Genomic DNA, 26567 nt, shown 5'->3' with positions numbered 1-26567 from the left:
CGAGGATCGGCGATTGAGAATGGCGAGAATCGGAGCGTACGCGTTGTGGCGGCGAGGATCGGCGATTGAGAATGGCCGAGAATCGGAGCGTACGCGTTCAAGAATGAAGTGGTTGAAATCTGTGAAGTGTAACGGAATAGTCTATATGATTGATCGGGCGCAGCCCGTCACATCTAGTAAGTAATGATCTTTGATAATACTTTATATTACATAGAACTATAATACTAACTTTGAAACAGAACTTGCATACATTAATTGCAACTGAAAATCATGCAAAACTACATACTTATAAAACTGAATTTGACTGCTATCTTTAAGATAATCTGATGAATTTACACATCAAATCAATTCTAGAGTTATGAAAAATTATTGAGAGTATATATTCAACTGTTACACTGATAATATATGATATTCTGATAATTTCATTAGTAGAGGTGAGAATGAAGTGAAAGTTTAACTCAAGTTAAGATATTTATCACTATTACTGAGAACAATTATAAGAAGAAATAATCAAGAAACTTATAATTATAAAACATAGAATTATTACATAGTTTAATATCTCTAATCACAGTATATCAGAGAAGTATAGTTTTCATGAGAAAGTAAAGAATAAACTTGTATAAGAATGTATTTAGTTGTTTTATAAGTGTTGTTAATAATCATTATCAAATTCTAATTATATAAGTAATCACTGAATGAACTGAATGAGACTGACTTTAATCTTCAGTCTCAGTCTCATTCTGATTTTGAAAGAATGATTATCTTTCATAGTTTATTCTGAGAAATTACTCTCATTTCACTGTTCTTGAATTAAATCTAGTTATTTTTCACATCATTTCTCTCAGAAATGATTCATTTTCAGATTTTTGTAAGACTTGATTCTGATGAGACTTATATCAAGAAATGTATAAGACCAGATTAAATGAGATTAAATGTGAAATTTATAGTCCCGCCGGCCAGTCTAATAGCAGCTGATTGATAAATCTATAAGCATCTAATAAGACTGAGATCAGCAACTGAAAGCTTGATATGTACATTATTAAGTAAGTAATGACAGATACTAACTAATATCTCTGAAAATTAGTAACTGATCTGAGAGAACAGACACAGTGATCAGTTAATTATAGAGAATTAAATATAATTAACTTAAGATGCATTCTGTGAGTGACTAGCGCCTGTAGTTAATTTTCTGCTTTAAATATTAAAAAAGTTGATCATGAGAAGATATCTCTCTGAAGAGAAAAGCTTGAATCTCTTATAGACTTATAAATAAGTGAACTATCTAAGAAGAAAGAATATGAACAGCATTTGAAGAGAATTTCTACAATTAATATAGAAGACTCTATTCTGATTTATTCAGATGACTTTAAAAATGAGAATTTAAATAGATTAGATACAGACATTGCTTATACTGAAGAAAATATCAATTTTATCTCAGATTTCTGAAATTTAGACTGTGAATCTGAAGTCTTTGATACTGAACTATTTATAATAGTAAAAGCTTTCAAACTCATTGAAATAAAATCTTATAAAAGAGGAAATAGTTTGAAAGAGATATAAATATTCTCTGATAGTTAAGCTGCTTTAAAAAGACTTAGAAATAGTCAGATTCATAATAATTAAATGAATCTTGAACTGATCTTAAACTCTGTTTTGAAAATTCAAAAGAGAAGAATATTAAAGTTGATAATTTATCTACACTAAGTTTCTACTCATATGAATATTCATGACAATGAATTGACTGATTCAGCTGTAAAAAAGAGTTCAGAATTAAGCAGATTAATTCAAAAAATTATATTCTGATCTTTTATAAAGAAAAAAATAAAAGAATCTTGTTTAAATAAGTGAAATGAAAGCTGATAAAAACAAAAGAAGAGTATACATTATTCAAGATTTGAAACAAAATTCAAGTGAAAACATTGTTTAATTAAATATAAAAAGAAAATATTCTCATCTATAATACAGCTAAAACTAGGACATGACTATTTCAAATCTTATATATAAAGATTTAATAATAGATTTGATTTAATAGAATGCTTATTCTGCAATGCAAATGAGAATTCTGAGTATATTGTAATGCACTGTGTATTGTACAATAGTCTCAGAGTCAGATTGAAAGAGAAGTATAATCTAAATTAATTAAAGATAAGATTCTTATTCTCAACTGAGACAGGAATTAAATACTTAATAGACTTTCTATCAGAAACTCAAGCAGCTACAAGAAAATGACTAAATTCAGAAATATCTGAATATGAAGAGAAGGAAATCAATCAGATATAGTCTGTTAAAACAGCTATATACTCTATTTTACTAATTTATTTTGTTACAGTCTCTCTTTACTTTATCTTTTTCTTTCAATTTCTTTCTATCTATCTATTTAATATGTCTATGTTTAAGACTGTGTTCTCTTTTCTTTTCTCATGATATTATCACATGATTTCAAAGTATCAGAAGATGTTAAAATACTGCAATTTGTAAACAGTTTTTATATTCTGAGCTGAAATTTTCTGATTTTACATATCTGAAATTGATGAATGTATAAAAGTTAACTTTACAGATATAGGAAAAACCCTGAGAACTAAAAGTTCTCAGGTAGATGTCATAGTCTCTGACTCCATACATCTATAATTGAAGAATAATAATAATAATAATAATAATAACAGTCAGATTATGATTTTAAAACTCTCAGAGATAGATATATACTCTGCTTCTATAATACTCAGTGTCACAATTGTTCACTTAATGAATTTTCACATAATTCACTTATCAGTGAGATAAATGAGAAGATCTGATATAGATTTGCAGTTACTGATATCATCTGCTTAATCAGAATCTGTCAAGACTTCAAAGTTGAGCTATTTCTCTCTAGTGATATAATGAATATAGTGATCAGTTGTGCTGTAAATATAGTAAAAGAGTTATTTAACTGCAGCTCAGCATGCTTGCATAGACTTGTTCAACTAATGAATGAGCTTGACAGTTGTGAAGAATATATTAGAATGAGTGTATATAATAAGATATTGAAGTAATTCAATAGCTTACTGATATTTAAACTTATCAAAAGATTCAGTGTTGAAGAGTAGATTAAAGACAGATTCTATGAGAGTTCTTACAGCTCAGAAATCAGTTATTCTGAATTTCTTTAACATTAATTCACTATAGATAACTTATAATAGCATGATATCACTATCATTCTTCTAAATCTTTATACTTAAGTAGTGATTTACAGATCTGAAATCTTTCATTATAAATTAATCAGTGATTTAATGAAATATCGGATTAATAATATATGTGTTGAGACCTATTAACTTGATATCATTTATATAGAGAGTGAGAAATACTTGAGAATCTCTTTTGAATCAGAGATTCTTATCATGATAAGAGAATTCAAAGCTGATATTCTTGAGATAACTTGTAAGTAGATTGAATCACAAGTAGAGAACCTGTTTGAGACTTTAGAGAGACTACAGAAGCAGATATATACAATCAGTATTATTATAAAATTCAGTTAATTGCTTTATATAGAGCTGCTTATTAAATGACAGACCTTCATTCAGAAATACTGTAATAAAATCAACTTAACAAACATTTCAACTTTTCACTGCTGTCACTGTAAGTACAGCACAGATGACAGAGACAGAGATAAGAGAGATATAGATATTATTAAAATTAACACTCTTTCATTGATAAAAACTCTGAACAACTCATCTTATCTTGTAGAATGATATATCACTGTTTGCATCAGTTTTAATATAATAAACTCAGCAACTGTCAAGAATCTGAGTTTTGACAGTTGATTTATTTATAATCTTGAGAATTTTGTACTCTGTTATAGAGTCAAGCACTTTCTTTATAATAGCTGCTTAAGTATCTTTTTGCAGAGATATAATTATCTTCTTATATATTTATAGAACTTTAATCCCTGCAATAGTCTCAAAATCCCGGTATATAATACAGATCTTAAATATGTGATAGAGCTGAAATTCAATGATACTGAATATCTTCAGAGTAATAAGATTAAAAGTTGTGATATTTTTCTGAGATCTTCTGCATCTTTTTGAGATTGCAGATAACTTCTTACTAACTTTCTTTTAAAGATATCTGACTTTGCAGCCTGTGACTGTAGCAGTGAATAAGAGAGAGATATTCTTAACTAATATCTATACAAAGTCAATGTTTTTATCTTTGTTATATAAGACATTGATATCTTAAAGACAGCTGCTTCTAGACTGACCGTGTGACCGTGTCTGAGACCAGGACCAGATTTTTTGATAGTCCCATTACCAATTCAACTGATCCCATTACACACTTTTAACATTAGATAGTAGTCCCATACTGTCCCAGTGGAACTTACTGTCTACTCTTGTCACATTTTCCAAATGAGACCATGATTTCCACTTCTCATTTTAAATTATTTTTATTGCTTTAAATGACTTTAAATCTCATTTGAGTGTTATCAAAAAGCGTTACTTTTTAAAAAATTAAAAATAGTCTAAAAAAAACCTTAAAATGTCTAAAAATAGTAACTTTATGCCAAGAATGGGACTAAATGGGACCAAATGAGACCACTTTCTCATTTTTTTCAAGTCATGGTTCCATTTTAAGATCTGATATATAGTCACTTTACCTGTTTTTTTGATAGCCAGTCCCAGCGGGATTCACGCCAAGAAATGTATGGGACCAGACCAAATGGGACCAAACGTGAAATTCATGGTCCCGGCGGCCAGTCTAGCTGCTCCACCACGAACTCGCTCGATTTTTCGAATAAGAACCCGCCGATAGATCCATCGAAAAGCCCTCGATCATACAAGCATTCTGACCCCATCGCCGACCGCATACCCTGTGTGGTGGTGGAGTTATCCAGCCAAACATGAACCAGACGTCGTTCGAAACTCCTGTGTGGGATTATCCCCCCTTTCTCCCCTACCACACCACAACCCCGGGCCAAATCGCCATACAAATTGTAAGGTGAAGAGACCTAGCCGTATGCACCAATCTTCTCGATTTTGGAAGATCCCTGATCTGTAGTTGTGGAGATATCTGAGGAGCGACCTCCGCGAAAACCCTGTCCATCTTTGATGTTCCAAAACATCAACGCCAAGTCCCACCCTCGTACCGCCCTTCCCAATCTGGCCCATCTCCGGCAGAAAAATACAAAAAGATACCTCGGTGATAATATCAAGCACATAATCAACAGACAATGAGTCAACAGCACACTAACAACTATAAAATCAGTATACCTCAAGGTCTGACTGAGTCTTTGATCCCTGCACAGTGAGATATATTAAATCTAGTTTTAATATCTCAATATTCAATAGATTCTGTAAGGGATTGAGAACAGCAACACTAGATTTCTATTGAATTTGAGAATTAACTCTATATTGATATAATCATTGACAAAGTCTTCTATTTTGAGATATAAATAACCAGTTCCTCTACATCCCGCTGGCAATATTTATATTATTATATAGAAACAGACTTATATTCTCTATAATATCAAGACTCTGAAGAGGGAAAGTCTTGATAGAGAATATACAGTAGTGCATATCTTAGCAGTTTCTATCTCATTCTTCTGCAGCAGTTAATGCAAAAAAAAGATCTTAGAAATAGTTTTTTACTTCTCTTGAAAAAGTAAGGTGTTTTTCTCTGAGTTTTACACAATATTCTTACAATGAATTAAAAACAGAGTTGTTTTCTGTCATAATTTCATATTCTTTTAAGTAAGAATTACTTTTTCAGTGGCTGAAGAGCTTTCATTAATACTTAATTCTTTTTTACACTCTTTATTAACTGATTTGAGTTGCACACTTGTTGTGTGAGAAGAATTGAATGATTTAGAATAAAATTGAATAGTTTTAATCAATTTCTCTGCAAAAAATTGACTTATTTTTTGTCAGTTTTTCTCTCAAAAACTGTCATATTATCTGATTTATTATCAATTGATATCATACTTTTCCTCACTGTATCTCAAGAAAGAGATTGTAAAGATTTTATTGATTTATCTTAAAAATCAATTTTAGTTTATTAGATTCTCTTTAAAAATCTAATCTAGTTACTGAACTAGTGTGAAAAAAATCAGGTGTTTTATACACAAAAGTCTTTTATTCTTCTTTTGAAACAGTCTGATCAACTTTTCAATTGAAAACAGACTTAGAAATATCTCAATTGAAACAGTCTGACCAACTTTTCATTGAGTAAAAACAATGAGTTCAAAAATACACTCAGTTGATGTGGAAAAAGATGCTTTCTCAAATGCTATTTCTGAGATTGAAGTTCTGAAGAGAAGAAAGAAAGAAGAAATAGAGAAACAACAAGTTCTTGAAATACAGAAACTTGAAAAAGCAAGCAAGATTCTTGAAAAGCAGTGTCTGAGTGAGATGAATGAAGAAGTTCTGTTAATTCTTCATGCCCAGGCTAGACAACTACAGGAGGTGATCAAGTTCAAACTTGAAATCTCAAACACAGTTTAAAAAACCTTGAAAATTCCCAGTACAATCACTGACTCTTTATCTTACTCTTCTTCTTTCTTTCTTTCTACTTCTTCTTCTTCTTTGAATCAGAAGAAAACATATGCTCAAGCAGCTGAATCTGCTGTCTCTAAATCTGCTGTCTCAAAACCTGCTCAAAATCCTGAGAAAACTGAGAAGAATACTGCTCATGCCTCTATTCATAGAAAAGTGAAAAAGAAAATGCAAAAAGAGAAAAACTTTCAAATCTTCAGAAATAGAAGACTTATTCTCAAAGTCTCAAACCAGGACATTCTGCAAAGAAACAAGCTAAACTCTAATCTCATTTTCAGAATCAGAAATGAAATTAATCAGCAGTTCTTTTCTCAGTTGATGACTGATATTGAAGTTCAAAAATCAGTTATAGCTTCAATTGAGTCATCATTCTTTGAAAACTCCATCATTCTGACTACAATGCCTGAATTCAGTGCTGAATACCTTATTCAGAATGAGAATCTCTGAAAGTCAGCAGTAGAATCTTTGTTAAACACAACAATTCTATCTGAAAGAGATGAAAAGTGAGGCAAATTCATTCTTCATGACATTTCAGTTGAAATTTTTGACTGTGAAGAAGAAATGCTACTTCTCAAAAATGAATTGAAAGAATACAACTTCATTCAACTGAGAAAGAAGCCTGTATGACTAAATTCAATTGAGTTCAGACAAAGCAGGAGAAATGCCTCTGTTTTAGTATATATAAAAACACTTGAACAGTCAAAGATCTCTGAAGTAAGAGTAGCAGGTTTGAAAATGAGAGTTCATGAATACAAAGACTCAAGAATGAATCTCAAAGCTCAAACACAGTGTTCAAACTGTCAAAGATATGAACACTTTGCAATCTCATGTTTTAGAGACTCAAAATATACATTCTGTGCCAGAGATCACAAAACTAGTGAGCATAAATGTGAAACATGCTTAAAAAGAGGTGAAATTTGTCAACATACTCTGCTTAAGTGCTCTAATTGCAAAGAAAAACATGCATCTAGCTCAAAAGAATGTATGTTTGCTCCTAGAACTCAAAAGAACTGGAGAAAAGATGAAGCTCAAAGTTAATCTAGAACTGAAGAGAAGAGTCAAGCCAGTAAACTCACAACTGCAAGCTCAAAAAGAAGAAACTCTCAATTATCTAAGTCTTCAAACTTCAATTCTTCAGTGAAATGTAAACAGAATTTGAATCCTCAAACTTCTGTTAAGATTAGAGAATTGAGAAATGACTCTAGTGATAAACTAGATATAATGCAAGCAGTTGAGATTTCTACTTTTCAGAACAGTTATAATCTACTATCTGATGATAGTGATTAGATTCTACTCTACTCTCTTTTAGTATGAATATACAACAAAAACAACAAAAAAAGTTTAAAAACTCTTCAAAAATCACATTTATTCAAAATAATGTGGATAGAAACTCAAATTGCATTTACTCTTGTCTTCAAATTGCATTTGAATAAAAAGTTGATTTTATACTGCTTCAGGAGCCGAATTTTGATGCTGAGCAAAAATATGTCATTTCTCATTCAAGCTACTACTGCTTTTTACCTCAAAAGTCTGAGATAAAGTCAAGAGTAGTGATCTATGGAAGAAAGAGATCAAGATATCAATTTAATCTAAGATTTGATATCATGTCTGACCCTGATATTCTGGTGGGTGATATTATAGATAAAGAAAATGAGTTTGATACTATACAGCTCATAAATATCTATAATGAAAAGTCATTGAAGGAAAATAACAATATCTGAACAATTGATAGAGAATTTCTGAACATAACTCTATCAAGAAACTCTATAATTGCAGGAGATTTCAATGCACATCATCTCTGATGAAATTCAGAATGCAAGAGAGCAGTGAGAGCTGATAATCTGATTGAATGAATCTTTGAGCATTTAATAGATTTGATTAATAAGTCTGATCAATAAACATTCTTTAGAAAAGGCATGAAACAGAAGTCTATTATAGATCTAACATTCATGTCACAAAATCTAATGAAAAGAAGACTTGTAAACTGATTTATTGATTCAAATGAGACATCAGAATCAGATCATGAGATTATTCAATTTGATATTGAACTGAGTGAAAAACAAATGAGTGAAAATCCTCTTCTCTCAAATCAGTATAACTTTGAAAAAGCTGATTGAAAAGCAGTTGAAGAAAGCATAGAACTGCTAAAATCTGAAAGACAGAATAAGCTATATTGAAATTCTGGTCAAGATATCTCAAATGAAATGCTTAAGAATAGAGTGAAGCTTATTACATCTATTATTCTAACAAGTGTTAGAGATAATATTCTAAAAAGAAAATCTTCTGAGTATTCAAAATCTTGATGAAATGAGAATATCTCATCTAAAAGAAAAGAATTAGCTACTGCTAGAAGAGATTGAAAAAATAATATAATATCTGATGAAGAGTTCAAAGCTGTCAGAAATGAATATTTTTCAGATATCAAAAGAGCTAAAACAGACTGCTGAAATAAATTTCTTGAAGAAGCATAAGAAAAGGAAATTTTTAAAGCTTTTAACTATACTAAAACAAGAAGTGTAGCAAAACTTCCAGCCTTAGAATATAAGTTTCAGAATGAATTATATACAGCAAACTCTTTTGAGAAAAAATATCAAGCTTTCATGAGAATTCTCTTTCAGAACTCATCAGACTCAGATTCAGATTCAGAGGAAGAGAATATATCACTTCTCAACTACATTGATGAAAATGACTGGGAATGGCCTGATCTTACATAAGATGAATTAGAGTCAGCTATCTTCTCAAGCTCTGTTAAAACTGCTGCAGGTCCTGATTCAATTAATCACTTGATTATTCAAAATACATATTCCTACTTAAAGAATGAATATTTTGAGCTCTTTTTCAATCTCTTGAAAAATGAATATCATTCTGAATGCTGGAGAGAAGCCACTGGAGTGATTCTTGCAAAACCTAATAGAAAAACTTCAATTCCTAAGTCATATAAAGTAATATCTCTATTGAACTGTTTAGAAAAGGTTTTAGAAAAGATAATAGCTACTTAACTATCTTTTATAAGCTCTATAGATGATTCTCTTTTATTCAGTGAATAAATGAGAGATAGAAAACAGTGTTCTGCAATTGACACTGTTCTCTCAGTTGTTCATGATATTCAAATAGCAAAGCATAAGAGTCTGGTCTCAACTGCAGTTTTTATTGATATAAAGGAAGCATTTGATCATGTTTCAAAGTCAAAGTTAATTCAGACATTGAAGATATTAAAACTGTCACTTTCTCTAATAAAATGAGTTAACTGTTTTATGTCTAAAAGAATTATACAACTCTTCTTTGATGGAATGAAACAAGACAAGACTGAGATAAAAATAGAAGTATCACAGAGATCTCCAATCTCACTCATTTTATTTGCAATATACACTGCATATCTATTCAAAAATAGAAATATGAGAATAGTGTGATCTCTGAGTTATGTGGATGATATTGGTCTAGTCTACAGCTCAAAAACTATCAAAGAGAATTTGAAAGTAATTGAAGAAGCTGCAAAGAAAATCTTTGTTAGAGCAGATATCAATCAAATTCAATTCAATATGAATAAAACTGAGTTAATTCATTTCTTTTCTAGACTCAATGAGAAAGAACTATCTCTAACTCTTTTAAATAGAGAGATTAAACCCAGTGTGAATGTCAAATGATTAGAAGTATGATTAAACTCCAAGTTGAATTTTAAATATCACATTCAACAAAGAACTGTCAAGGCAGAAAGACTATTGAATAACATAATCAGACTATCAAATACAGAGAGAGGTCTATCCTTCCAGGCTATGAGACAGTTATATATAGCCTGTATTACATCAGTAGCTGATTATGGAGTTCAAGTTTGATGGAATAATCAAGGAAATTTCACTGAACTCTTTCAAAGTCTGCAAAACAGAGCCTTGAGAAGAATTCTAGAAGCATTCAAATCATCTTCTATTAAAGCAATGAAAATTGAAGCTTCAATTCCTTCTCCTGCTATTAGATTTGAAAAGGCCTGTATGAACTATGCTCTGAGAGTTGTAAAGATGGGCTCAAATCATATAATCAGAGAAAGAGTCTCTTCTTCATTTCCATCAATTAACTCTGGAAATGAACTGGATTGGAATAGATTTCTTGATTGAAATGAAAATAATTCTTCAAAGAAAATGTCTTCTCAACTGTACAGACTATGCTCTCTGATTAAAAATCAATTTTCTTCTTTAAATGTTGAAAAAGTTGATCATGAGAAGTTATCTCCCTGAAGAGAAAAGCTTGAATCTCTTATAGACTTACAAATAAGTGAACTATTAAAAGAGAAAGAATATGAACAGCATTTGAAGAGAATTTCTACAATCAATATAAAAGACTCTATTCTGGTTTATTCAGATGACTCAAAAAATGAGAACTTGAATAAATTAGGCACAGGCATTGCTTATACTGAAGATAATATTAATTTTATCTCAGATTTCTGGAATCTAGGCTCTGAATGTGAAGTCTTTGATGCTGAACTATTTGCAATAGTGAAAGCTTTCAAACTCATTGAAATAAAATCTCATAAAAGAGAAAATTGTTTGAAAGAGACATGGATATTCTCTGATAGTCAAGCTGCTTTAAAAAGACTTAGAAATAGTCAGATTCATAATGATCAAATGAATCTTGAACTGATCTTAAACTCTGTTTTGAAAATTCAAAAGAGAAGAACATCAAAGCTGATAATTTATCTGCACTGAGTTCCTGCTCACATGAATATTCATGATAATGAATTGGCTGATTCAGCTGCAAAAAAGGGTGCAGAATTAAGCAGATCTATTCAAAAAATTATGTCCTGGTCTTTTATAAAGAGAAAAATAAAAGAATCTTGTTTAGATAAGTGAAATGAAAGCTGGCAGAAATAAAAGAAGAGTATACATTATTCAAGATTTAAAACAAAACCCAAGTGGAAATCTTGTTCAATTAAATGTAAAAAGAAAATATTCTCATCTATAATACAGCTGAAACTAGAACATGGCTATTTCAAATCTTATATACAAAGATTTGATGATAGATTTAACTCAATAGAATGCTCATTCTGCAATACAAATGAGAATCCTGAGTATATTGTAATGCACTGTGCATTATACAATGATCTCAGAGCCAGATTGAAAGAGAAGTATAATCTAAATCAATTAAATATGAGATTCTTATTCTCAACTGAGACAGGAATTAAATACTTAATAGACTTTCTATCAGAAACTCAAGCAGCTACAAGAAAATGACTAAATTCAGAATTATCTGAGTATGAAGAGAAGGAAATTAATCAGATATAGTCTGTTAAAACAGCTATACACTCTCTTTTAATAATTTGTTTTGTTATAGTCTCTCTTTACTTTATCTTTTTCTTTATCTTTTTCTTTCAATTTCTTTCTATCTATTTATTTAATGTGTCTATCTTTGAGACTGTGTTCTTTTTCTCTTTTCTTTTGTCATGATATTGTCAAATGGTTTCAAAGTATCAAAAGATGTTAAAACACTGCAATTTGTAAACAGTTTTTGTATTCTGGGCTGGAATTTTCTGATTTTGCATATCTGAAATTGATGAATGTATAATAGTTAACTTTACAGACATAGAAAAAACCCTGAGAACTAAAGTTCTCAGGTAGATGTCATAGTCTCTGACTGCATACATCTATAATTGAAGAATAATAATAATAATAATAATCTATACAGAGAGAAACTCTTTCTGTAGAGATGCAGAGATTAATAATGAATTAACATAGATATAATTATTATAAGTGAGAATATTCATAGTCAGTGTGTAAGATATATTAATTATATTATAATTATCAAGCATTGAGCTCACTAGCTGTGATAGTATGACATTCTCATTGAATTTCACACTGCTGAATATGATGACTTCATCTTTTATAAGATTTCATATTCTATATATCATCTCACTGTAATATTCAATCAGAATTATTCATTTGCTTTATTCAGTGAACTTATTATAATCTTTTCAGAGACTTTCTTTGAAAATGTAATCAGGTGATTTAACTGTCTGTAAGTTATTACTGTGTGAAAATGATCTGTCTTCTCATACTTTATAGAGAATTAGTGAGATTCAGTTCTTCAGTTAAATCATGTCTGAAAATAAGAGAGTGCTCATTAAAACTATATTAATGTATAGTATTACTGTAAACATAGTCTCTGCTCAAAGCTTGACTGATAGATCTGCTTGTATAATTATAATATAAGCTTTTAAGATAATAGTTTGAATAAATCATTCTGTAATATCATCTTGATTGAGAGTATAGAGCTCTGTTAACTCTCATTTAACACTGAATTTAGTGAGAACTGCTTGCATTTATTAATCACTTCTTTCAGCAGCTTTATCAGAACATATAAATATAACTTTTATATTCAGATTTCAGAAATGTTTAAGATGAAAATCAATAATATTCAGTAGCTGATCTTTATTCTTGAGAAAATAGACAGTCTTGTGATATGTGATATTGTTCACTATAAGAAGTAGATATCTATAGTCTTGAAGAGATAAAGAAAAATTATTAAAAGTGTTGAAGAATTTACTGTCTTCTGTAATATCAAAGTGCAGGCAGACACTGCAGGTGTTTTCTCTTATTATAGAGATTTATGAGGTCTTCTTCTTAGCTTCTGTGAGTTTGCAGGTCTTACAGAACAGTATTTCAGAGCTCTTCTTAATTGTAATATCAGAGATGAGATCTTTTATCAGTTATTGAATTTTAGTGAGATTCAGATGTTCTAGACAAATATGTCATGCAAAGAGTGTATTATTATAATTCAGAGATACTCATATAACTGCTACTAGAGCGGCTTCATAGATGCTGTAAATAGAATAGATGTAATAATTTGTTTTCACAGTGTAGAGGTGTTGATTATATTCATTAATTAACTCAAAATCAATGATATAATCATTCTTATCTTAAAGAAGTTCAAAGTTAAATTCTTTATTAACAAGCTGACTGAAGCTTAAGAGATTACAGAAGACTGCTGATAAGTAGTGAATATTTTACAGATTTAATTTCATTTCATTTATATGAATACAGATCTCATTAATACTAGTGAATATAATCAGCTTATTATTAATTTCTTCTGCAGAGTCAAGTTCTTCTTTATCATCTAAAGCATGTATATGTTTGAAGACACTTCTATCAGATGTTATAGTGTAGAAAGTCACAGTGTTTAAGTATTATAGAGAATTTCTATGAACTGTAGCAGTAGATAGAGCTTTTACAGTTGATATAAAATTGAAGTTCTTTTCACTGATAAAGAATGTTACATTCTTTTCAGTATAGTATTTAATTGCAGAACAGTTAATTCTTTGATATTCTGATAATTAATCTTTTCAGTTCTTAAGAAAGTAATCTTATCTGCAGTGAGTACAATACTTACACTTTATCACTGTATCAAATGTGTTCTTATAATGAAGATTGAATGTATTTCTTTCTCTGCTGTAATTGATTTGCTGTGATCTGAGCTTGCTTATCTTGATGAAATCTGCTTTGCTATTATCATTCTTATTCTTTTTCTTTCTCTTTTTCTTTTTAGCTTCTTTCACTGATATTTTCTTCTTATTATTATTTAATCTGATGACTGTCTTGTAGTAAATAAGGTCATCAATGAGATCATTAAGATTGATCTCAGAAATGAATGTTTTTGAAATTTCTTAATATAGATTCTTAAAATAGATTTAAATGAATATTTATAGATGAGTCTTCAGATTATGAATACACTGTTAAGTAAGAAAGTCTTTAAATATTGATTAGCTGTATGTGTTAATTTCATTTATTATCATCTATTAGTAGACTGGTCACTGAAATCATGAATTTCACATTTAATCTCATTTAATCTGATCTCATACATTTCTTGATGTGAATCTCACTGAGACTAATCATTAAAAAAACATGTAAAGTGACTATATATCAGATATCAAAATAAGACCATGACTTAGAAAAAATAAGAAAGTGATCTCATTTGATCTTATTTAGTCTCATTCTTGATATAAAGGTACTATTTTTAGACATTTTAAGGTTTTTTTTAGACTATTTTTAATTTTTTAAAAAGTAACACTTTTTGATAACACTCAAATAAGATTTAAAGTCATTTAAAGCAATAAAAATAATTTAAATTGAGAAGTGGAAATCATGATCTCATTTGAAAAATGTGATAAGAGTAGACAGTAAGTCTCACTGAGACAGTATGAAACTACTATCTAATGTTAAAACTGTGTAATAAGATTAGTTGAATTGATAATAAGACTATCAAATATTCTGATTCTGGGTTCAGACACCGTCACACGGTCAGTCTATCTGTCACTGCTTTGTATATAATGTAACATCATTTTTATAATCAGTAATTAATATAGTAATGACGTTATTGTATAATTGAAATTGAAGATTCACTCAGTGTATTTGATATTTTATTTCAATCACTTGTTATAGTGAAGCTGAGTATTCTATCTTAATAACACTGTGATTATTAACTTAGTTCAGTTTTAATTAAACAAGTATCTACAGCTCTATTTTCATTGAGTTTTATATACACTCTTATAATTGACTTTCTTTATATCATCAGATTTTTAAATCATCACTTTTAAGCTAGGTATCTGAGAAAAGCTCTTTATCTGTAAGAATGTGAGACATGTCAATTAAAATCACTTTTAATTTAATTTTATAATATCAGATGTCATAGTCTTTCAGTTCTGAGAGCTTTATAATAATTTTAATTTTAATATAACTGTAATTGTTCTTGACTTTATAATAAGATTGAGATTTATTCTCTGCTTCTGTGATTATTACTTATGAGTAATTTTTATTATATCTGCTTTAGAGAATTCTGTCTCTTGTAAATAAGCAAAGTATATTATTATTTTGACAATCTCATCAGTGAGATTATCTTGATTGAGACTATTTTAAGTGAGTGTAGAGTGTTTTATTAAGAGACGATTTTTTTTCTTTTTTACACTTATATTATTTTCTGTATTTATTTTGATTTAAATCTTCTGAGCTGTCTGAGATAATGATTACAGCTTAAACAGCTCTCATTCAGAGATATTATATGTATGTATTAATTATATCAGATATCTTCTACTTCTAGTAATCAGTGTGAATTTAAGTGAGACAGTATTATCTTTAATAATGAAGCTGCTTACAGAGATATATTCATTATCTACACTTTTATTCATGTGAGAACACAGACATTGCTTATGAACTTATTATAGAAGTCTATAGCAGTTAGATTGATTTTAAAATCAACAGAGTTCTTTTTAATCTGATTTATAGTGAGTGACTGCAGAATCACTAATACAGTATTTTGAAATTATAATTAAGTCTTCAATTTAAAAGCATGAAGTGTAAGAATATAGTAAATTAGAGTGAAATCTTATATGTAAAAGAAACATAATCTGATAAAGATGATATTATAGAGTAGTTAATTGTATTATTAAGATCTATCTATTATACAGTCTTTTATATGTGTAGATATTCACTAAGTAATCAGTGAACATCTTACTTATACAGAAGCAGTCAGTCTGTAGAGAGAAAATCTGACATAAATAAGAATATAATTTTCACTTCTTAATTTAAATTTATTTTATTACTTTAAACGACTTTAAATCTTATTTAAGTATTATCAAAAATCATTACTTTTTAAAAAATTAAAAATTGTTTAAAAAAAACCTTAAAATGTCTAAAAATAGTAACTTTATACTAGACTGATCATGTGACTGTGTCTGAGACCAGAATCAGAATATTTGATGATCTTATTATTAATTCAACTGATCTCATTACACAGTTTTAACATTAGATAGTAGTTTTATACTGTCTCAGTGAGACTTACTGTCTACTCTTATTACATTTTTCAAATAAGATTATGATTTTCACTTCTCAATTTAAATTATTTTTATTGCTTTAAATAACTTTAAATCTCATTTGAGTGTTATCAAAAAGTGTTACTTTTTAAAAAATTAAAAATAGTCTAAAAAAAACCTTAAAATGTTTAAAAATAGTAACTTTATGTCAAGAACAGAACTAAATGAAATCAAATAAGATTACTTTCTTATTTTTTCTAAGTCATGATCTCATTTTGAGATCTGATATATAGTCACTTTGCATGTTTTTTTAATGATTAGTCTCAGTGAGATTCATGTCAAGAAATGTATAAGATTAGATTAAATGAAATCAAACATGAAATTCATGATCTCAGCGGCCAGTCTACTTTATACTAAGAATAAAACTAAATAAAATTAAATAAGATTACTTTCTTATTTTTTCTAAGTTATAGTCTCATTTTAAGATCTGATAAATAGTTACTTTGTATATTTTTTTTAATGATTAGTCTTAGCAGAATTCACATCAACAAATGTATAAGATCAGATTAAATGAGACTGAATATGAAATTCATGATTCCGCTAGTGAGTCTGATTATAATTAATTTACAAAGATGAGTGTTAGGTGAAAACAGGTATTAGATGATTAATTATGTTAATGTTATTCTCTAACTGTTGCGCTAATAATGACTGAGATTTTTTATGTCAGTAGTTTACACTAATATCTCTTAAAATCATGTGATATTAATACTCTTGATCAATGAGTACTTCACTGTTTAACAATTAGCAACTAGCTCTTATCAGGTCATATAATCTGACTTACTAATTCTTTTATCATATAACTTTCTACAAGCTAGCAATCTTTTCAATCAAGTAAGCTTTACACCTTTCACAGGTTATGAGACTACTTTTGCACAAAATCACTATCAATTTGGGATTTCTTATTGATATAATTATTATTTTAACTACTGCTTTATTTCATACACTTATCAGATGCTAAAATCATCTTATTCTATCAGTATTGAGATGTTTGAGATCTTGTTAATCAATATTACTACTGCTCACTTAAAAAAGAGACTTGCAGAAAACATATCACATTGCAAAAAAGTAAGAAAAGAAAGAGAATAATATTCACAAGAATTCAATAAATGAATATCAAGATGACAGATTTAATACAATCTTATTCACACATATATTCATGATCTTATATTCAACTCACTGATTCAGTTGATGATGATAATTCTTCACACTTATACTCTATCAGTGAACATTCTTCTGAAGTATTTAAAAGCTTCATTAATAAACACTCTGAAACACTCTTTCAATTTGAAGCTGATATAAATACAGATTCTGACATGATCAGACCGATCTTCTAATCTACTTAACAGCTTAATGAAACTGATTCTCTTGATAAGAATAATGAACACTCAGATGTCTACTATTCAGATAAGATAATATCAGATCAGCAGATAAAATATCTGAAGATAACATTTAAGATAAAGAAGAAGAGATGAAGAGTTCTAGAACTTAAATTATAACTGGAAAAACTCTGTCAACAGAGATTCTCAATCTCTATAAATCAATCTCAGAATATTAACAATCATTCTATCATCATCTCAATAGTCTGTCTAGTCACATGAAATTCTAATCTCAGTGAAAGGTTGAAATTCAATCTCTATGAACTGAATAGCTGTGTTGAGAAGATAATCTCTTAATTTAAGAAAGATGTCAAGAATGCTGTGAGATTAAACAGTCTAACTGATATATTTAATTACATCACATGAAGTATCTTTATGAAAGTGAAACTGATTAATACACAGTGTTAATATATAATAGAGAAATAACAGACTCAGAACTCTCTACAAAGAGATACTGAATAAGTATTATTCTGAGATGTCAGAAATCAGTGACTCTATACATTCATCTCGAACTTATTGAGTACAGGTGACAGATCACATTTCTTCAAGTGTGATGAAAATTAAATCACTTATACTCTTTGAAATGTGATTGAACAGAAATACTCTGTCTCTAAAACACAGTTACACTGTGAGACAGTTCTGAAATTCATGTCACTTAGTGATACACAGGTTATTAATCTACATATATTCTTTGATAAGTTTTAGTTCATCATTATAAAATTGAAGATGATAAATACTTCTTTCTCAGATATATGAATATTTAATATCTTCTACTCAGTTCTACTCAACAATTAAGAAGATTATATTTAAAAGAAGATAGAGAAGATACAGAATTTTAAATTAACAGCTGTGATATTAAATGTTAATCTTCTTATGAAGAAGATCCGCTCGCGGCTTAATTCTTCAAAGAATAAAAAGAATCTACAGAGTATTAAACTGACTAATAAGATTATGAATTTCACATTTAATCTTATTTAATCTGATCTCATACATTTCTTGATATAAGTCTCATCAGAATCAAGCATTAAAAAAATCTGAAAATGAATCATTTCTGAGAGAAATGATGTGAAAAATGATCAGATTTAATATAAGAACAGTGAAATGAGAGTAATTTCTCAGAATAAACTATGAAAGATAATCATTCTTTCAAAATCAGAATGAGACTAAGACTGAACATTAAATTCAGTCTCATTCAGTTCATTTAGTGATTGCTTATATAATCAGAATTTGATAATAATTATTAAAAATACTTATGAAATAACTAAATACATTCTTATGCATTTTTATTCTTTACTTTCTCATGAAAACTACACTTCTCTGATATACTGTGATCAGAGGTATTAAACTGTCTGATAATTTCATGTTTTACAATCATGAGTTTCTTGATTGTTTCTTCTTATAATTGTCTCTGATAATAGTGATAAATATCTCAGCTTGAGTTGAACTTTCACTTCATTCTCATCTCTATTAATAAAATTATCAGAATATCATATGTTATCAGTGCAACAGTTAAATATATACTCTCAATAATTTTTCATAACTCTAGAATTGATTTGATGTATAAATTTATCAGATTATCTTGAAGATAGTAATTAAATTCAGTTTTACAAGTATGTAGTTTTACCTGATTTTCAGTTACAATCAATGTATATAAGTTCTGTTTCAAAGTTAGTATTATAGTTCTATGTAATATGAAGTATTACTAAAAATTATTACTTATTAGAGAATTGTATTTCACTGTCTTCACATCTTTAATATCTACTTATTCAAATCTCTGATAGTTGATATTATAGTAGTCTCAGACTAATTTAATATACAAGTCTCATTTCTTCTCTGTTCAATCTCGAGAAGTGTAGATATTAACTTAATAGAAGAGATCTAGTAGAGCTGCTAATACTATAGTATAGTTAGACTGACCGTGTGACCGTGTATGGGACCAGGACCAGATTTTTTGATAGTTCTATTACCAATTCGACTGATCCCATTACACGGTTTTAACATTAGATAGTAGTCTCATACTGTCTCAGTGGGACTTACTGTCTACTCTTATCACATTTTTCAAATGAGATCATGATTTTCACTTCTCAATTTAAATTATTTTTATTGCTTTAAATGACTTTAAATCTCATTTGAGTGTTATCAAAAAGCATTACTTTTTAAAAAATTAAAAATAGTCTAAAAAAAACCTTAAAATGTCTAAAAATAGTAACTTTATGCCAAGAATGGGACTAAATGGAATCAAATGAGACCACTTTCTCATTTTTTTCAAGTCATGGTCTCATTTTAAAATCTGATATATAGTCACTTTGCATGTTTTTTTGATAGCCAGTCCCAGCGGGATTCACGCCAAGAAATGTATGGGACCAGATCAAATGAGACCAAATGTGAAATTCATGGTCCCAGCGGCCAGTCTAAGTATAGTACTCTGTAAAAGATTGTTCAGTTTTACTGTAATAATATATCAGTTTATTTCTTACAGTAATAATAGCCTGTACTATAGTATTATCTCAGACTGAATTTCTTTTTGAGTAATTCAACTGCTTCTTAAGATAAGTAAATAAACTGTTATACACTTATCAGACTGACTATAGTATTAATATACAAGTGATTGAGACTGTCTTCATTATCTTATAAAACTGAAACAGTAAATTAATTACATATTTTAACTGAGTTCATTTCATATCAGAAAGTTTCAATATCTGAATCTTTTCTCAATTTGAGTATTATACTCAATGATTAATTATCTGATATAATTAAAGAGTCTGAATAGTTATCTTATATATTGAACTTCACTGTATTCTAACATTCTGTATCATATTCAGTGATGTGACTGATTTATTTATTTATTAAATATTATAAAATTATTATTTTTATTTAGAGAAGATATAAATTGCATTAACAATGTTTTAAATCTGTGATATTTAAATTATTAGTCAATCTATTTAAAATTAACAGTAGTATTATTAAAAAGTATTATTAAAAAACATTATCTTTTATAAAATGAATATAAAAGTTATTTGACTAATCACTTTCATCTCATTCTCATTTCAAGAATCAGTTATCTTATTATTTATTATCTCAATATTAAGATTCTTTATCAGTGTTTATATTATAAGTTGAATTATATAACTAATATAGAAGATATAATCTTGTTTATTATTTCAGAAATATAAAATCAATTTTTACTCTAAGCTCTTTATTATAGTATAGTTATTCACAGCATTATCAGTTGTAATTATAAGGAGACTGAAACTAATATCTCAATAGTTGTTTTTAATCACTGTCATTAATATCTCTGCTATATAATTCTCAGTATAACTACTGATCAATGATTCAAATTCAATTAATATCTCTTAATAAGTTCAGTTCTTATCAATGTAATAATATATAACTGTTATAAATGTAAGATTATTTATACTAGTTTATGTATTCACTCTGAGAGACACTCTTTAATAATTCTTCAACTCTGATTCTAGATGTTATATATTAGCTTTATAGTGTATCTCAAGATTGAACTGAAGACATGATTGATGTGAAATATGAAGATTTGAATTAAGTATTTGAAGAAGTGTTCAGAATTCAGAGTTTTTAATTAATTGAAGAGAAAGATTCAGAGATATATATATATAAAGTAATTATTCACAGAAGTTATCAGATAAGAGTTATGAAATCAAAGTACTAATATATGATTATTTTTATATGATTTTCTTTAAATTAGAAAGTTAGTATTATCAAAAATTATTATCTGATAGAGTAACTTATTAGCTTAGTAGTAATTTTCTGATTATTTTTCTTTTATTATTTACATTCTGATAAGTTCAGATATCAGAAAATTTTATCAGAGTTATAATCAGTTTATGATAAATATTTCTGAATAAAGTTATAGTAATTACAGTAGAGAGATAACTCTTCAGTAATCTACAATATAATCTATTAATAATTATTTTATAGTTCATCTTAATATTTGTGTTGAGTTTTTCATAAATTTCATAATCTGAAATCAGATATGAAGAATGAAGTAATTATTTATCATAATTAAAAGAGAGCATTCTATATTGAATTGATATATATAAGAAGAATTATTATAAGAGAAAATAATCTTCTTTCTTAACTTAGTTATAATTTTAGTACTAACTCAGATTGAATATTATCAATGTATAAAAGTAAATACATAATCTTGATTAATCTCTGTTATATTTCTTGAAATATATTAATATTGTGAAAGAGAGTATTATAAAATTACATTATTAGATAATATTATTAAAAATATATTAATATTATAAATATTAATATTGAAAAAATGTTGATACTTATATATTATAGTCATTTATAAATTATGATTATTAAATATATATATATATATATATTATTTCTGACATTGATTACAACTTGTACAATAATTTTTGAAAACTTAAAATTAATTTCAATTATTAATAATTATGAACTTATAATTAACTAATATAAAAAGAAAAAAACTTTTTCTAGTTATTATCTTTCTTCTCTTTCTTATTCTTTTTATTATTCTTTATAATTCATTTCTTATTCTTATTCTTTTTCTTCTTCTTCTTATCTGAAATAATAATTATTTTAAAATCTCTCTCTACTATCTTCTTAGAGAAGAGTTTCTGCTGCTTTCTCTCAGTCAGGTTAATCTGCATCTTAAAATCTCATATTTTCTAGTCTGCTATCTCAGATTTCATCTCAGTAGTAAGCAGATTAACATGCTCAGAGAGTAGAACTATCTTCTCAATATTCTGAATTATAAAGTGTATTTAAGCTCTGAATAAGACTCTAATTCTCTTCTTCTCTGTCAGCTTCTGCTAATTAATTAGAGAATAGAAGTATTATTAAAAATTATTATCTCTTAATAAATAAAAAACTTATCAGTTTTAACTTCTTTATTTCTTACTTTAACACTCTCTCAATCTTCTTCTGCTATTACTTATTTATAGTAATACTCTTCTTCTCTCTCTCTCTCTTTATCTTAATCTTAAATTATTCTCAGAACTTCTTCTGATCTTATCACTATTATATAAGACTCTTCACTGTCTTCTTTTTCAATCTCTTATAGACAGTGTTATTCATATTATTTCTATACTTACTTCAGTCTAAATCTATCAGAAGTGTTACTTAAAATTATTATTATTCTACTTTCTTACAGAGTTTCTTTAAGATATTATAATATATTTTATAATCTATCTCTTCTTACTTAAACATCTTCTTCTTCTCTCTCTTTAATCTGTGATAGTACTCACATGCCTTGATAATCTGCAGAATCACAGAATATTTCAAGAGAAATAATATAATTAGTTTCAGTGAGTATTAAAGAGAGATAAAGACAGAAGAGACAGTCAGAAATAATATAATAATAATAATAATAATAATAATGAAAGAGAGAGTGTATTGAAATATATTACTAACTTATCAAATATAGAGAGACTTAAAGAAAATATTAACATCTTTCAGAGATGTATAAAAACAGCTATAGTATTACATAGTAATATTATCTTTATTAAATACATACACTGTTAATATTCTTTGTATACAGTTATTATATAATTTATATCAGAGATACATACAGAAAACAGATCTTTATTAGTAGAATAAATAATTATAGCAATTCTCTATTTTTATATTATAAAGATAAGTTATTCTTATTTATTTCTTCTCTCTTTTCTCTTCTTCAATTAATCACTAATTTCAAGCTGATATGAAAACTATTAAAACACTCTCAGAAACTCTTAAATTAAAGAGTATAGATTAATTAAATTTTAAATACAGAAGAAATTAAATTTTCTTCTATAGATTCAATTATTCATCTCTCTTTTAAATAAAATAGTAGTTATATCTCTCTTTCTCTCTCTTCAATCAAATGAAACATGACCTGTGAAAAGTAAGTATCATATCAGATTATAATAACTAATATAATCTCAGTATACAGAACTGTATACATATAGTGTATACTAAACTCAGAGACTGTATAAGTTATAAATCAGCAGTAGTATCTCAGAGAGAGCTGTGTAGTATAAGAAAGCTGCAATTCTCAGTTATATATATAAAGAGTAAATTGCTGTAGTAAGTGTATATATATTATATAAAAGTAATACTTTTTAGTAATACTTAGTCTCTGATATTATGAAAATAGAGTCTTTCTGTGAAATTTATTTTTATTAGAAGTCAGAGAATCTTATATTTTTCAAGATTATTTTCATATATCTTATTTATGAAATTAATGAGAAAAATTATTAATTTCAGTATTCTATTCTTAATACTATTTAAGTGATAGCAGAGTTCATTCTGATTATACTTTTTAAGTGTATATTTTCTAATTATTCACATTTATACAAATATATACTAATTATTTATTAGATAGTATTAAGATAATGACTTATTACAGCTGTGTTACTCTTACTATAAAAAAATATATAATTAATAATAAATATTATAAAGACTTTAAAAAATAAGTATTTTAAAAGTACTGCAGCTCTGTAATCTTAATTTTTTTTATTTTTATTTTTTATTTTTTTATTTTTCTTTTATTTTTTTTCTTTCTCTTTCTCTTTTTTCTTTTTTATTTTAATTTTTTCTTATTTTTATTTTATTTTTTATTTATTTTATTTTTTTTTTTACATTTTATATTTTTTTTATAATTAAAATTATATAAATTATAATCTATATTTAAAAAAGTAATAATATTTAATAATACTTTCTATTGAATTTTTAATAAATGAGCACTATATTATAATATTATATAAGTAAGAAATAATTTTATAATCTCATTTAGTATCATTCTTAATAATAAGATTAGAATAAAAATATAACTAAGAATTTAAACATATTCTTTATCTAAGATTAGATTTTTATTTAAAAAATAAATCTGAAATCTTTAATATTTAAAATAACATGATTTGAGATCAATATAATAAACACAAATCATGATCAGAAGTAATGCTTTTAGACAACATAACAACTGTAAAGTTTGATCCTGGTTTCAGACACGGTCACACAGTCAGTCTAATTGAGTGGTTTCAAATTACAAGAAAAGATGTATTGAGCGAGGTCAGGTAGTGGCACGGGCCACATTTGCGAGGTCAGCTTACATAACGAGGTCAAGTGGCGCACTTAGCGAGGTCAAGTTTTCTGCTTCCTGACAAGCTAGCAACCTTTTCAATCAAGCAAGCTTTACGCCTTCCACAGCTCTTTCATTGATGCTGTCTTGTCCACATTGGTCCGTCATGGTTTCGTTCTTCACAGACATCGGCACCAGGTTAATCTCATATTTTTTTCATTAAAACCACCGAGCACCATCTCTTCTGATAAACATGGCTCCGCGTCAAGGCAGACAAAACAAAGCACAGCGGCGACAGCGATCTGTGTTAGAAATTCAGGGTGATGGTGGGTTGTTCGCCTTCAATCATTTTGCTCTTACTGACCATTGTTAGTGGGTGGACCTTGAGGCATTCAGAAAGCACTCCCGAGCGCTTATTGAAGAAGGGCCCAACCCTACAAGCAGGAGATCAAATGAAACAGCCAACTTTCACCTTCAACAAGTTGCCTTTCTAGAGATACTGTATGAAACTCGCCGCCACCAAGGAGCTGGCAAAGAAACTACCCCCAACGGCTGAGAAATCCCAAATCAATGGTCATCGAAAGCGAGTGTTTAAAGCAGATGAACCTTCCATGCATTCAGTCAGACATCCTGAAAAACAGCGGCGAATTATCAGCTCTGGTGGAGATGTGGTAGGTGGTGTCAGGCAATCAAAGAACACTGATTCCCTTCTGGCTGCTCAAGTTTTCAATGTATGTTTTCTGTTGCTTGGATTATACACAAGAGCTAATCCCTCTCAGCCTCTTCATCTACCAACTCTTCAACAGCCTTCATCTAAACCTAAATGAGAGCACCCGGAACATGAACATTCACCTGATAATTTCTATCACATTTTCAAATGGTGATGAACTGAAAGCACTGAGATCAGCCTCATCAGTTACTGAGTTCAGAAAGGATATTGGCTGTTTGTTCGGGAAACAACAAATGCCTCTATACCTCGAGTTTATGCTCTCTACTCGAACCACAGACGGGCAAAAATTAGTTGGAGAGACACTCGCAACACTATGGCCGAGTTTGATGTCTTCAGAAAAGGAATCTATTGTCGCGAGGCTACAGAGTCACTACAAGGAATTACGGCAGCTGCCGTCGCCAGGTTACTATGGTAGCATAGACAAACAATGCCTTGGCGCGGAAATACACTCATGACGGCCGGCATTTTTACCAGCAATGTCTTCCATGCATCTTCTGTGGCTGCCAATGCAAAAATATTATGATTTGAAGAGATCCCCGGAGGACGCAGACTGCTGATAATTGCTCTTTGAAAGTTGTTATTCTTGACTAGGAGAAGTCCGGTTGGTATCCAAGTTACTGGGAATACTGTCTAGCTGTCTGCGCATTACGATGGGACCCTGGATTGAAAAAATACTAGATTATGGTCCTAGGAATATACCGTGTTGATTAATGACTCAGTGTATCTTAATGTTGTTTACTTCAAGGTCGGCTTGGAAAAGCTTCTGTTTAGACATCATAATCTCTTCTTCAAACCATCAAGGGCAAGCACTGCTGACTGAAAATCTGTGTGTTGTAATGCAGCTTTTGATAAGTCATTCAAGAACAACACCCAGCTCTTCAGCACAGTAATGACGAATTGTATTTGTTGTCCAGAAAAAATAAGATGGCCTTTCAAACAGAAAAATAGAAGCGCTGCACCTGAATGATGTATCTTATTAGCCATGAACATAAAATACCATCTATGAAATATCTTGAGTGTC

At 28.5% G+C, this 26567-nt stretch overlaps 3 protein-coding genes across 3 annotated transcripts; 2 read left to right on the top strand and 1 right to left on the bottom strand.

Annotated features, from left to right (window-relative positions):
• Positions 1-4742: 4742 nt before the first annotated feature.
• Positions 4743-5175, bottom strand: BDCG_06367 (uncharacterized protein). The gene has a single exon (XM_045422099.1). It carries the CDS (start codon positions 5136-5138, stop codon positions 4857-4859), a length of 282 nt encoding a protein of 93 aa, XP_045277816.1. The 5' UTR covers positions 5139-5175; the 3' UTR covers positions 4743-4856.
• Positions 5176-6063: 888 nt separating this feature from the next.
• Positions 6064-6968, top strand: BDCG_17296 (uncharacterized protein; the record flags this gene model as incomplete). Its single annotated transcript, XM_045426438.1, has 2 exons — positions 6064-6431; positions 6561-6968. The coding sequence occupies exons 1-2, from the start codon at positions 6204-6206 to the stop codon at positions 6966-6968; spliced, it is 636 nt and encodes a 211-aa protein (XP_045281656.1). The 5' UTR covers positions 6064-6203.
• A 17935-nt stretch (positions 6969-24903) lies between these two features.
• Positions 24904-26558, top strand: BDCG_17295 (uncharacterized protein). Its single transcript, XM_045426437.1, has 2 exons — positions 24904-25547; positions 25596-26558. The coding sequence occupies exon 2, from the start codon at positions 25657-25659 to the stop codon at positions 25999-26001; it is 345 nt and encodes a 114-aa protein (XP_045281655.1). The 5' UTR covers positions 24904-25547; positions 25596-25656; the 3' UTR covers positions 26002-26558.
• Positions 26559-26567: the final 9 nt, after the last annotated feature.

This window comes from Blastomyces dermatitidis (genome assembly GCF_000003525.1).
Source record: "Blastomyces dermatitidis ER-3 genomic scaffold supercont1.6, whole genome shotgun sequence".
Taxonomy (NCBI): Eukaryota; Fungi; Ascomycota; class Eurotiomycetes; order Onygenales; family Ajellomycetaceae; genus Blastomyces; species Blastomyces dermatitidis.
The sequence above is the reverse complement of the archived record's forward strand: the minus strand, read 5'-3'. Positions and strand labels throughout refer to the sequence as shown.

Excerpts from the sequence above, each read along its gene's own strand:
- BDCG_06367 (XM_045422099.1), bottom strand. The coding sequence starts at position 5,138 with ATGGGCCAGATTGGGAAGGGCGGTACGAGGGTGGGACTTGGCGTTGAT.
- BDCG_17295 (XM_045426437.1), top strand. The coding sequence starts at position 25,657 with ATGAACATTCACCTGATAATTTCTATCACATTTTCAAATGGTGATGAA.